Source organism: Sardina pilchardus, chromosome 3, assembly GCF_963854185.1.
Source record: "Sardina pilchardus chromosome 3, fSarPil1.1, whole genome shotgun sequence".
Taxonomy (NCBI): domain Eukaryota; kingdom Metazoa; phylum Chordata; class Actinopteri; order Clupeiformes; family Clupeidae; genus Sardina; species Sardina pilchardus.
In genome coordinates, this window is record NC_084996.1 from 32,564,739 (window position 1) to 32,577,784 (window position 13,046).

General features: G+C 44.0%; 2 protein-coding genes across 2 annotated transcripts; both read right to left on the reverse strand.

The window, feature by feature from the left end:
* Window positions 1-1,494: 1,494 nt before the first annotated feature.
* Window positions 1,495-5,314, reverse strand: trim35-12 (tripartite motif containing 35-12). The gene is made up of 6 exons (XM_062532927.1): window positions 4,430-5,314; window positions 3,563-3,658; window positions 3,111-3,341; window positions 2,984-3,006; window positions 2,600-2,718; window positions 1,495-2,429 (listed from the first exon to the last, which is right to left on the reverse strand). Exons 1-6 carry the CDS (start codon window positions 5,105-5,107, stop codon window positions 1,867-1,869), a joined length of 1,710 nt encoding a protein of 569 aa, XP_062388911.1. The 5' UTR covers window positions 5,108-5,314; the 3' UTR covers window positions 1,495-1,866.
* A 1,110-nt stretch (window positions 5,315-6,424) lies between these two features.
* gipc1 (GIPC PDZ domain containing family, member 1) lies at window positions 6,425-12,830 on the reverse strand. The gene is made up of 7 exons (XM_062532928.1): window positions 12,680-12,830; window positions 11,536-12,044; window positions 11,016-11,201; window positions 10,589-10,769; window positions 9,837-9,946; window positions 9,539-9,620; window positions 6,425-9,136 (listed from the first exon to the last, which is right to left on the reverse strand). Exons 2-7 carry the CDS (start codon window positions 11,833-11,835, stop codon window positions 8,985-8,987), a joined length of 1,011 nt encoding a protein of 336 aa, XP_062388912.1. The 5' UTR covers window positions 11,836-12,044; window positions 12,680-12,830; the 3' UTR covers window positions 6,425-8,984.
* Between the last annotated feature and the right edge of the window lie 216 nt (window positions 12,831-13,046).

The following is a 13,046-nucleotide window of genomic DNA, read 5'->3' on the forward strand; positions in this document are numbered from 1 at the left end:
TTGCTCCCCAGAGCAACTCAGGGTTAAGTGCCTTGCACATGGGCTAGCCCAGCTCCTTAGCATAAGGTGACCAGATGTCTGAGACCAAAACCAGGGACATAATCCCAAAAATGTGATACAAGTTTCATCCTCAAAAAACGGGCCACTGACTAGCCCTGAAACCGGGGACGTCTGGTCACCCTATTGTAGCCACTACCACTGCCCCAGGATGAGTGGATGGACTCAACCAACCTGCTGCTGCACAATGTTGCGGTAGGAATTCAGTGGTAACTTATGAGCCAGTGGGCCTGAAGAGATGCAGGACTCTTGTAACACCAATGCCACGTGACGGGACCAATCCTGATCACCAAGGTAACAACATCTGTTATTGCTGCTCAATGCTGTGCTTAAAACACACAAACACATGCACTTAACTGCCCCGTCTAGTTAAGATCTCTCCTAAAGGAAGTCACAAACACACTCGGCTGCACGCTAAGTATGCCAACTCCTTAGTGAGGAATTGAGTGCTTCAGAGTTCATGTCTAAAAGTAACTGTTGCTATTGATATGAAAGAGACATTAGGCGTGGTGGGTCTGTCAATGTCTATCATCTCTTGCGCTTTCCTTTTCCCCTCTTTCCTGTTATAGGCGTTGCTGCCATATCTGTGCAAAGCTGCTAAGGTTAGTGGAAAGACAGGGTTGTCCTGTAGCTAATAGTGGAAAGGTGGGAATGTCTTGCAGAGCAGTGGAAAGGCAGGGATGTCCTGCAGCAAAGCAGAAGTGATCATCTCGTCCATAGAAGCCTCCATAGCAAATGTTGCCAGAACAAACGCCTTCTTCATCTGTGCTCTTCCATATCGCATTAGTAAGGTGTACCATAGGCAGATGGCCTCTTCTTTTCGTATGATGGTTAGAATAAGATTTATTTCAAAGTTCAGTCCTGGACGTAGGCTAACTTTTGGGTGAAAATTTGAGAGTCACATGATTTGACTGGCAGTTAAATGTTCATAGATCATTTGTCTGCTGCTATGTAAAGCATGGCATCTTCAATCAATTAGAGAACAAAATGTTACCAATAATAGGCTTTGAAACTATGTATAACATGTGCTGAAAATGTTCTGGGTTGAATATCTAGCAGCCTGGAGAGAGCAGCTGATGAGTCTCAGAGAGCATTTTAATTTGCTCTGGCTTCAGCCAGGTAGGAAGGAAAGACATGTTTTACTTGGTTGCAAGTCAAATCCATAGCCAACATTTCCAAGTTTATTTTCCTACAAACAGTTCATTTTGGAAAAAGCCTTGTGCCAATGGCCTTGGTGTTATGAAATACACTTGAGTGCTCTCACTGGATGTGATTTATTGGTGGCCACCAGGGGGCCACTGACACCCAGGAGAGAGTTAGCAGCTTGCTGAGCGTCACAGATCTCTGACAGAGAGACATAACAGGCAAGAGCTTTTCTGGACTAGACAAGTATGAAGTAACATGAAGGAAATGAAGAAAAAATAGTGACCAGATCACTATATTATATATCATTTTATTTCATAATTTTAACTTAATTGTCAACCTCATTGCATCTTTAACATATACTGTACAATCAGGCCTGTTATTTTGTGGGATCCTGACACTATAGATGAGCTGGACCCATTCTATACATTGAAATATATATAACCACAGCTTTAAATGATTGTGTCATTAATAAAGTTTCTGAACCCTCTGGCAGAGTCATACGTGTGTATTTATTAACATTTTGAATCAAACTTTTACAATCAATTCTTAACACACACACACACACACACACACACACACACACAAGGAAAACATCAACTTATTGAATCAAGGTTGCAATGAGTTAAGCTCAGGAAATCAGATAAGTATGAGCAGCTCTCCTCATCACCAGGTGGAGCTATTCCACACCGCAACATTGGCAGGGCACAACTTCAGGGGGCTGCCGTTGTCGCCATTGATGTTGGCTCCGGGGCAGAAGAAAGGGAACATCTTTTCAGTGAAGGTCTGGTCTTTGAACGTGTAGATGGGCATCATAGCCACGGGGTTGGAGAAGCTGACCTCACCTGCCCCGTAGTCCAGCTGAATTCTGACCCTCCGCAGCGGCGCGGTGATGCTGAGGGGCGTCCGAGGCCTGGTCATGGCTGTGTACTCGCCATCGGAGTACGAGATGGTCCAGAAGCCGCCCTCGGGGCAGCCCGAGATCTTGCCCTTCCGCTCCACGGACTCGTTGACCACGCCCAGCACCCAGTCCTGCTTGTCGCCGACCTCCACCTCCCAGGCGTGGCGCCCGGCCGAGTACCCCTCGGAGCCCAGCACGAACACGAAGTGGTCGAAGCGCTCGGGGTTGTCTGGCATCTTGTGCACTTTGCCACTGTTGGCGACGCTGGTCAGGTCTCTGTTGATGGTGAGCCAGGAGTACGCAGAGTTGGGATCCAACGTCACAGGGGCTGATAGAAAACAGATTTTTTCAAAAAGAGTGATAACCAGAGTTCAGCTCTGGTTGCTCGAAAACACTTGGATTTTTTACTTTACTTTTCTGAACTGTTAAACTTGAAAAAACAAAAAATCATGTAAAAAAATGTCCATGCCGTTTACAAAATGACAATGCCATACTCACTATATTCCACAAGAGACTGCATTTTGTCCCAGACTTTGTACTTAAGAGAGCCAAGGTGCTTGGCCGTGTTGATCAGCACTCCAGGAACTTTCTCTGGCACCTGCTGTGTAATTTGGGCTCTGGAATGAGGGTATTTTTCTGTCAATAGAGTGTGTCGGTACACATGCTTGTGTGTGTGTATGTGTGTGTGTGTGTGTGTGTGTGTGTGTGTGTGTGTGTGTGTGTGTGTGTGTGTGTGTGTGTGTGTGTGTGTGTCTGTGTGTGTGTGTGTGTGTGTGTGTGTGTGTATGTGTGTGTGACTGTGTCTATGTCTATGTCTGTGTGTTGGCTTTCCTGCCAGCTGGTATGTGTAATCCAAACAAAACCACGAGTTAAATCACTCACCTCTTGGTGGTATTCTTGTAATTCTGTTATTGGGGAAAAATGTACCGCATTAGTCATTCCAAGTAGAAAACATCTCCTTGAAGTAATGGAAAAACCTGTTAAAAAAATGTAGCTGAGCCTCACAAACCTGAAGAAATGTTGTGTCGCTGCCGGCGATCTCATTTTCGATGGCAATGACCGCGTGCGACAGGGTGAGGATGTCCCGGGAGATGCTGTCAGTCTTCCTCTTCATGATCTGCTTCTTCTGCTCCTCTTCCTCCTCCAGCGCTGCGAGTCTGGCCGCCTCCTCCTTCTGCAGGAACTGGTACATTTGCGCAAAGTCCTCCTTGATCTGCTTCTCTGTCATCTGTTTCTGATTCTGCCAAGAGAGCCCACAATTTCCGTGTGGTCATCAATAATTCACCACACACAGCAAATAGATTCAGATTCCTACTGATCTGTTGGGTTATGTTATTCTGATGCATTAGTTTGACACCAAATGTAATCTTTCGGAGGATTAGATTTTATGCTCATCACCATAACATTGATGTCACACTGTGTCATTTTTCTGAGAAGTGTCATGTATCGTGATGTTGATACCTTCATGTATACTGTTATGTCATCAAATTCCTGCTTAGTCACATAGAGCCCACGGAGACTCTTCTTCAAAGGCGTCACTTCTTTCCTGAGCTCTGCCTGAAGAAAGACACAGAGAGAATTATTGAAGAGTGTGGAGCAAAACTTGATATAAACAACCGTGAACACCACACACATACAGTACACACACACTATGTTCTTTTGAAAACATGTTACTTATCATCTACGTTCTGTCACATATCCATACAAAAGGTAGATATGACAATACATCTAATGTGACTGTTGACCATTTAGTGGTCAGCCATTCAATTTCCTCAGCATTAAGTCTAATTTGACAAGGAACTAATGACAAATCCATAGCTGAATTGTACAGAAGAAGAAGACAATCTGCAGATGCCAATCTTTAGACAGTGAAGCAAAGTGATGAAATGAATGGTCAAAATTAAAAAAAGAAAAACTCAAATGGGCCTCACTTTCTGCTCACCACTTGATCATTTTTACAGAAGGAATATGCGCCCGGCCCAATTATTAATCAGTCAGCAAAGGGACATTTCCATAAAGGTGCCTGACAGCAATTTGATCAACATTCTCCTCCTTCATTTTTAACATTTGTCTGAAACTCATTTGAGCCGCGCAATGAGTCTACTCGAGCAGACAGGCGACAATAAAGAGAATGTCAGACATGTCTGCAACACTGAGCGCTGGCGTATGTGAGAAGGTCAGCTGGCTAATACAACATGGTCTCTTCACACACACCTTATTGTGACTGTAGGTCTCACTCTGAATTCTTCTGTCACCCTGGGTACGTCGAGCACCACAGTCAATTCAAAGCACTTTCTCTCTTTCTCTCTCTTTCTCTCTCGGACTTACCTTCAGCTCTTGGGCGGCCTCCTCCACTGGACAGACGCTGTGGCCCTGGTGCGTCTTGGACGTCTGGCAGACGCAGCACAGCACCTCGTCGTCCTCCTGGCAGTACAGCTTGATGGGCTCCCCGTGTGTCGGACACAGCTCCTCCGTCCTCAGCAGCCCTCCTCCACCGCCCCCACCGCCGGCCCCCGCCGCGTCCAGGGCTCCGCCGGCCGCCTGGAGCCTCTGCTCCCTCAGCAGGTTGTCGCACACGTTCTTCAGGGCCAGGCTGACCGTGGGCTCCTCCAGCGAGACCTTGGAGCGGCAGACGGGGCACTCGCGCTTGGCCGCCTTCTTGTTCCAGAACTGCTGGAGGCACTTCTTGCAGAAGCTGTGGCTGCACTTGAGCACCACGGGGTCGGCGAAGATCTCGCAGCACACCGGGCACGACAGCTCGTCCTCCAGCGACGACTTGGAGCGCGAGGACATCGCGCGCGGCCTCAGCTCGGCCGACTTGACGCTGAGGAGCGAGTTGGCCCGGCCAGGCTGCGAGAGAGCCCTCGGTCGAAGGGGCATCTTGGCAACATTGGCTGCACCAATATCCTCCTTGAACAAAAAGGATCCCCTTTCCTTGCTGTTTGTCTGGGTTAAGTATGTTTCAAAGCTCCATTTTCTCCCTCTATAACCTGTAGTTCGCTGCATCTCTCCCAGCTTTTGCCACCATACCAGAGTTTGTCAACTGCACTACGTTATTGGTCAAGGGCTCGACTGGAAGAACTGGTCTGACCCCAACGCCCAACCTGCTCTTTAGAGCGCTCACAGCCTGATACAGCTCACCTAGCCATCTACAACAAGACAGAATAGTCACCATACACGCCCTTTGGACATTTATTGTTTATGTCCTCCCAGCCTCACAGGCTCCACCAAAACTACACCAACACCACTACTTAGAAAGCACTCAGTCCTGACTTGTTTGCAGTCAACAGTAGTGTTTTGGGTACTCGGGCAAGGTGAACGGTTGACTGTCAAGTCACTTTTATTTATGAAGCACTACAATTGTACCGTCCTTTCCATTTTGTGGCAGGTCAGTTGACAATAAAAAATGGAAAATCTTAAAAAGCTGTTATATTAAATAACATTGTAATAAAAGTGAAAGAATAAAAGACAAAACACAATAACGCAAATGTATACTGATATATATATATATCTTCTATAGGGCCATTTTTGAAAATTCTTATAACCAAAAAGGTTTATAACAATTAAATAATGAATTACTTAATCAAGTAATAATTAATTCATTAATTAATTGTACTGACAGAACCCTGGGGCTGTGACGGTTCTAGAATACAATAACAACGCAGGTTCTTTTCTTTTACCAGCCTTCTGATAGCTCAGTTAAATGCTTGCAGTATATCCTTTGTCCCTTTTGCGCTCAGCCCTTCTCCATTATCTAGGCATACTCGCTTTGTAGTACACCCCCAGGGCTGGGAACAAAGACTGGGCCTACACCGCCTTATAGGCGCATGGACTGTAACTGTATGTAAGGATAATCGTGTTGCCAAAACACATAAATATGTAATAGTTGAGACTAGGGCAAGACACCTATTCCATGCATTTGGTTTCAGCTTGATTCATTTTTCCTCAGAAAATCTTACTGGAGGTAGTCCATGTGGGTTTCATAACACTCATGCCTGGACATTACTCTAGTCTAGTGTAATAACACACTTATCTAATTTGTTACATTTCCCCAGTTTACTCAAAAGAGCAAAATATGACACTATCTTTTTAAAATCACTTGTCTGTGTTCACAGATGAGGTTCTATCTCACACACACATACTCACACTGTGTGTGTCTGTGTCTGTTTGTCACACAGACACACAAATGTTGATGGAAACATTCCCTGATAGCATCAGACAGAACTAAATAATGCTGCCTGCTACGCAAAGGCGGCATGACACCACTCATCACCATTTACAAAACATCAACACCACCATGAAACACAACTAAACATATTTCTCTTTTTTCCTTTTTTAATGCGGCATTTTTTTTCAGTGACAAGTCATATATTGACCATTCAAAAATGGTACTTTTTTTTTTTTTGCTTCATTTTGTAACACGATTAAAAAGATGATGAGGTCCTTGTAATCAATCCCATTATCGTTATTGCCACTATGATTTGTAACAGCGGAACAGTGTAAAAAGAAAATCTTTCAAGACATAAAACCTTCAGTGTTACAGTTTCTAACATTGAGCTATATGACAGTAATACTCAGTTAAGTATAGTTGTAAAAGCACTGAGGAGTGACAAAAAACAGACAAACCAAAATCAACCGATACAAAACTATCATCAGAGTGTATGATGTATATAAAGTAACTACACAGTTTATATAAAAGATTCCAAGTCAAGTTGCATTCAGCTCTATGATCAGTGTTTTTTTTGTGTGTATTTTGCTTAGATTTTTTTTGTCATGACATGATCTCTCTGCACATCACATAAGCTACTGAGTTGCCGACAGGCATTAGCGTTTGGTTGTTCTCCTAGCCCTGAATCACACAGCGTTACTGTGTAGGCTGTTGGTTGAGCTCATTGGAAGTGCTTTGGCCACAGCTTGGCCTACAGAAGAAGGTGCAGTGGAGAGAGAGAGAGTGGACATCAGGACCAGGAGTCCAATGACCCAATCCAAAAAAAAAAAGAAAGTAAACAAAACAAAACAAAAAAACCAACAAGCACATCACCACTACAAACCCTCTAATGACAAGGGGTCAACACAAGACACAATACTGTTCTCTTAAGAGGCCACTGTAAACCTTTGTAACACATTGTAAACCTTTCTTCCGCTAAGAAAATACATTGGAAATATTTAAACCTTGTTATAATACTGTAGTCACACTGATTGCCTCAAACAGCGAGGTTTCCTTCAGTTTGGCATGAGGGAATGGTTGTCTTACGCCCCTTACAGGTAACGAGGAGCACGGGAGTGTTAGTTAGAGAGTAGCCTGTTTATCGTTTATATTGCTCAGCACTGTGGTCCCTAATTTGAAAGACAGGCAAAGTCTTTGGTCTTCAGCAATGTAGCAAATATAATTCCCATGTCTTGACAAACGTTCAGATTTAAAAATGAATGTGACAGTATAAATACATAATAGTAATTGTAAATATATAAAAATGAGTGAGACACATTAAGACTTCAGACTAATGAAGCTGACTAATGTGTCTGAGTCACTCTTGTTTACATATTCTTAAAACTACTTTTATATAATTGAATCTATTCATATCTTACACACTCATGTATTTTTATGTTTAGATCAGATCATTCGCCCAGCAATGACAAATACTTCTGCAACATGTGTTTGACACTGAAGACCTTGGTTGTTTTTCAAATCAGGGCCCCTATCTGGAATGTCTGTGATGCAACTTTTCCAAGTAATGAACTGGGTAGTTAACGAATGCTGCCAAAGCAACTGGTCCACCAAGGCCTCACAGTTCTTTTTCTCTATCTTTCTCTCACTCTCTCTCTCTCTCTCTCTCTCTCTTGCTTGCTTGTTCTCTCTCTCTCTCCTTTTAGGGTAATCATTTCATAAAAAAAAGGAAACAATAACAGAATCAAAGAAAAACAGAAACTCAAAGGAATCCTAACCAGCACATGCTTCATCGGTTAATAGTAAGGGTTTCCTGTGGGTCACACACTAAGTGGTCCATAGGCTGCACTGACCTAATGCTGTGCTCAAAGGTCACTGCACAGCACTGCAAAGTCCAGTCCCATCCCATCCTATCCCGTCCAGTCCCGTCCAGTTCAGTTCATTTGACCACGGCTCTGATCGGGCTCATTGGTGCTGGTTCCAGTCCAGTGCTGCGCAGTAAGCGTGGGAGCGACTGCAGTGCAGGGCCAGAGGAGCAGGTACAGCGCCGTGTGACACAGTGCAAAGGGAAGCGTCACAGTTTACAGAAGCCACCGTCAGAGGGCCTGTCGCATCAAACAATAAAAGTCTCCCAGCGCCATATCTGACTTGTTATATATAAATTAAATATGGAGTCAAATATTTTGATATTTATATATATCAAAAGTCTCCTATCTTTCCATGTTTGCGAGTTTTGTCACTTTGGATAAAAACATCTGGTAATTATCAGTTAACTTTAACTTCATGTTACTTTTTTTCCCTAAACGTGAGGAGAACTTAAGTATGACTTTTAAAAATGGTGGTTAATGATTGGTTCACTACTGGTCATCTGGATTACATGTCAATCACAATTTGGGACTGCACAGAATGACACTTGGTTAAAAAAAAAATTACAAAAATAAAACCCACTTGGGGAAAGTAGTGTCAAGAGGTCAAGAGGTCAGAGATAATTCTCCCATACAGCGGAGAGAAGTCCCCATGTGAAACCTCCCAATGGAACTGGTTCCAAGTAGACGAAGCGGACAGCTGAAGCCAACAAACAACACAAGAGCAAAAAAAAAAAAAAAAGATTTCATAAAGGTACTAGAGCGATTTCTAGTAGTGCGTCTTCATAGGTTCACCACAGCCACAGGGTGAGGTCGAGCCCTCTGCTTCCTCCTGCTCCAGACTCCTGACTCTTTACACCCGGCCGACCTTTGCGTCGCCAATGGCGCCCCAGACGTCAAAAACAAACTCGTCGGGGAAGGCAAAGTCGCCCAGTGTCTCGTCCAGGGCCTCGGCAAACTCATCAGGGTTCTTCTTGTCCTTGCCCAACTCGACCATGGTGGCCGCTGCAAAAGGAGAGGACAGAGTGAAAGGAGTGTGAGTCACCGAAAGAAAAAAAACACAATAGGTCCAATAATGGCCCCAATCTCCTTCAACATGTGACCTTAATTGGGAGAAGCAGAGAAACACAAAAGACAACACAGAACAGCATGCAACACAGACAGCAAGCAACATAGCACAACCTCAGCCCGAGCAGATACGATACATCATTAATGTAAAGTTTAACAATTTATGTAAATTAACATCAAAATAAACGTATGTATCTAACTTATACTTGTAGCCAACAGGTGATTCACAATTGTAAGCCAACAGGTGAAATAAAACCCCATGCTTACAGTCTTGTTACCACACTAAGTATTTGTTTATCAGAGGCGGTCAGTCACAGAACACAGTGTGGGGTTCATTACCAAGCTCGCTGTCTCTGATCCCCATGTAACTCTCCAGGAGGTCATCCACCTTCTCAATGGCCTTCTCCTCGAACGCAGACGGCTACGACACACACACAAAACAACATGAAGACGATATTTGAGACACAGGAGACAGGGGCCTGACATTACTCCATCTACAATTTACAGATGATGATAGATAGATAGATACTTTATTGATCCCCAAGGGGAAATTCAAGATACACCAAGCTTCAAATACCCACTTGGAATGCTTACAGTACATAAGCCCTTGCTGTGGACAGAACTATGATGGTCTTACCAGTTCCTCCACGGTGGCAGGACCTTTTGACCTAAGACGCAGGGTGCCCCTTCCAGTGCCCAGCTGGACCCCACCAGACCGCGACCCGCCTGATCTCTGACTGATCATGTCTGATTGTAACAACAAAAAAAAAAGGTGGACCATTTAATCAGTTTGTTAACCAATTACTTGCAGTGGAAGTTCACTAAAGCCATACAGTCAGGGGCGCACACGTAAACGGCATCATACACGTACAGGCATTAGTCACCGCCAGGCACCGCCAGCAGATTATGGACAGTGACACTGTTGCCGTCACTGATACATCGAATCAGAAATTAGCATTACTCTTACTAATACTGGGTGACCCAATTCTCTGGAGAGAGAAAAAGACCATGGCGGTAACCAAATCATTACACAATTAAACATTCCTGGCCTTGTTCGCACGTTCAAGAACAAATGAGATGTTTTACAAACTACTCTGATTATAAAGCAAGCCCCTAAATTACAGCGACATGTACAGAGAGTCAACATAAAATATGATGAAGCACCATTAGAGAGATCCATTTAATTGTCCGCAGAACTGGGCCAAACGCCAATCGTGCCATGCTGCCACTACACAGCCATACCAGCGCCACTACAGAGCCATTCCAGTGCCACTGCAGTACCATCTGTTCAGGAGCTTATCGATAAATAGATGTTGAAGGCCAATTAAATAACCAGTACTGAAACTAAACTGGGACTTAACGGCCCGATCCTGATGGGCACACACTTACCGAATGCCTTTAAGGGCTCCACCAGCTTCAGAACAAAGTTCTTTCCCCTGGGCAGCTCCTTCAACATCTTGGCAACTTCGTAGTGTCGACAGCCAATGAGCATGTGGCCGTTGATTGACTCGATCATGTCTCCCACGTTGATGACTTGGATCTGATGAATGATGCTTCCTTCTCTTATTCTCTGCAATTACACCAATTACAAGTAGATTTAACACACTTATAAAAATATAAGAGCACATGTTATCTCACATCATTGAAACATATGTGCGCTCCACATCCATTAAAAGACATTTCATTGAAAGCCAACTGAATTGCAAAGACTACGTTTTTTTTTTTCATTTCTTGGAATGAGTCTCCCATAAATGTTGTGACATTCCCCATAAGCATTGTGCAGATAGAATTACATGAACACATCATTCCTGCTCACCTTGATGAAGGCGTACCCAGCGCCGTTGTCTGTGATGGTGAGGCCAAGGGCGTCCTCACCCTTGAACACCTCCACCTCTTTCCTCTGGCCTTTGACGTGTGCAAAGATGAAGTCCTCCAGCCCAATCTGACCGCCTAACAGCTTGTCCATGTCCACCTTGTGCGTGTTCAGCGTGCAGAACATCACCTAGGAGCGTAATGTGACGGACAACGCAAACCGTTTGCATCAACGCTGTGTGTGTGAATTTAAAGTTGATGATACACAAGGTGACTTTCTGATTAACACAGCAATAATTCTTTTTTATTGTTATGGCATATTATTTTTTATATTGGGCCATTTTTCAAGCATATTTTGTACTTATGGGCAAATTATCACAAACATTCAATCAGAAAACATGGAACCGGGACCCACATAGCTCGAACAATTGGCCCATGCATGATCACCTGAAGAGGACTCCTGAGTACCCAAGAGTCACAGTCTAGACAGCAGATGGGGACCCCGGCTGTCCCCTGTTCCTCACCTCAGCTGGTGGTATTCCGAAGGCCTCGCCGATCTTAGCGTAGAGTTCCCGGACATTGCTGAACCCCTCTATGCGCCCCGTTGGGCTCCCGTGGGCCAGCTGAGTGTGGAAGATCAGACGCGGACGCAAGCTGGTGGGTGGGGGAGGCAGACCCTCCTGTGCAGTTGCCTCCCCGAGTCCGCCCCCTACCCCATCCATGCCGTCCAAACCTGGCACATTTAAGCCTGCCCGCACTGGCTCCGCCTCTTCGTTTTCCACAAGTGGAGAAGCCTTCTTTCTTCGGCCCAGTCCTAAAGGCATCTTATGTGTTTGAGTGTTATTTAGGTCTTACTGAAGAAATCGTGACAGCAGTGTACAGTACCTCAGACACAATGATCTGGGTGTGCCACTTTCGCTAGGCCAGGAGGATCAAGAAGCCGCAAACCTTGCAGCGCTGAGGCCAAATGTGAAACAAACAAGGATAGGAGCCCTTCACATCTCTATGCCATCACTTCTTACAGGGCCAACACCTGTGACAAGTTAAACAAACACAAACAGCATGTATCAACTATTTTAGAGATTACCATTATTTGTTTGCCCAGGCTATTCTGATGTTGACATATTGCATATTACGCGGCCCCGCGTGCTTGCCTGAAAAAGGCTCCTTATTTAAAATCCAAATGTGTGTTTATGTAGGCCGAAATCACTGTCCATGTGGTTCAGTTTATTCATTAGATCAATTTGTTAAACGTTACAGATTGTTTAAACAATGTTGCACAAATACTGAACGGATAGGTTAACTACAAGACGAACTACTGACAACAAACGTCCAACTCTTAGTGCAAATAGCTAACTAGTCATCTAATAAGCGATCATCAGATGTGATGGCTAGCTAGCTTGTTGATTACATTTAATAGGCTGATTAGCGTAAGCTAACTTTCCTGAGGCCCATCACAGTCTAACTCGTGATTACAACGTCAAAGGTATATCTTACCGGTACCAACTACCATCTTACGTTGCACGTAATGATAGAAAGCTAATTCGGGTCGTTTAGTGTGCATCATGAAACATACCTGCGACAAATAAGGTGACAAAGTGAAGAAATATATCTCGAAACGACGCGTCTTAGTTAGCTTAGCTAGCCACCAAATTCACACCAACTTACCCGCTTATAGATGGCAAAGCGTTATGTCCATTAGCAGCAGACGTTCACCAACCTCTGGAAATAAATCCTGGTCTTATAATAATTTAATTCTGCTGCCACTTCTGTCCAGTCCTTGCTCATCGAAATTTTAGCTACCGCTTGTAATTCAGAGGGTGGGACATCTAGTAGTGTGAAACTAGCGACAGTAAAGAAAAATCCAATATGGCCGCCATTCGCGAATCTTTCAAAATAAAAGTCAGAACATATTCATTGCTTTTTCAATTCATGAGGACGAAAATTATTAATTAAAAACGGTATTGCGTTACCAAAGGAAGGTAAAGTTAGAAAATAATTAAATAAGACATTTAAATCGAAAATACACCTTAAA

What these genes read in the sequence shown, in the direction of transcription:
- trim35-12 (XM_062532927.1), bottom strand. Translation starts at nt 5,107, where the DNA reads ATGCAGCGAACTACAGGTTATAGAGGGAGAAAATGGAGCTTTGAAACA. An exon ending in AGGCCGCCCAAGAGCTGAAG is followed by an intron (nt 3,659 to 4,429) that starts GTAAGTCCGAGA and finishes GTCTTTCTTCAG; the next exon opens with GCAGAGCTCAGGAAAGAAGT. An exon ending in GCGACACAACATTTCTTCAG is followed by an intron (nt 3,007 to 3,110) that starts GTTTGTGAGGCT and finishes CCCCAATAACAG; the next exon opens with AATTACAAGAATACCACCAA.
- gipc1 (XM_062532928.1), bottom strand. Translation starts at nt 11,835, where the DNA reads ATGCCTTTAGGACTGGGCCGAAGAAAGAAGGCTTCTCCACTTGTGGAA. An exon ending in GGAGCCCTTAAAGGCATTCG is followed by an intron (nt 9,947 to 10,588) that starts GTAAGTGTGTGC and finishes TGTTACAATCAG; the next exon opens with ACATGATCAGTCAGAGATCA. An exon ending in CTGCCACCGTGGAGGAACTG is followed by an intron (nt 9,621 to 9,836) that starts GTAAGACCATCA and finishes TGTGTGTCGTAG; the next exon opens with CCGTCTGCGTTCGAGGAGAA.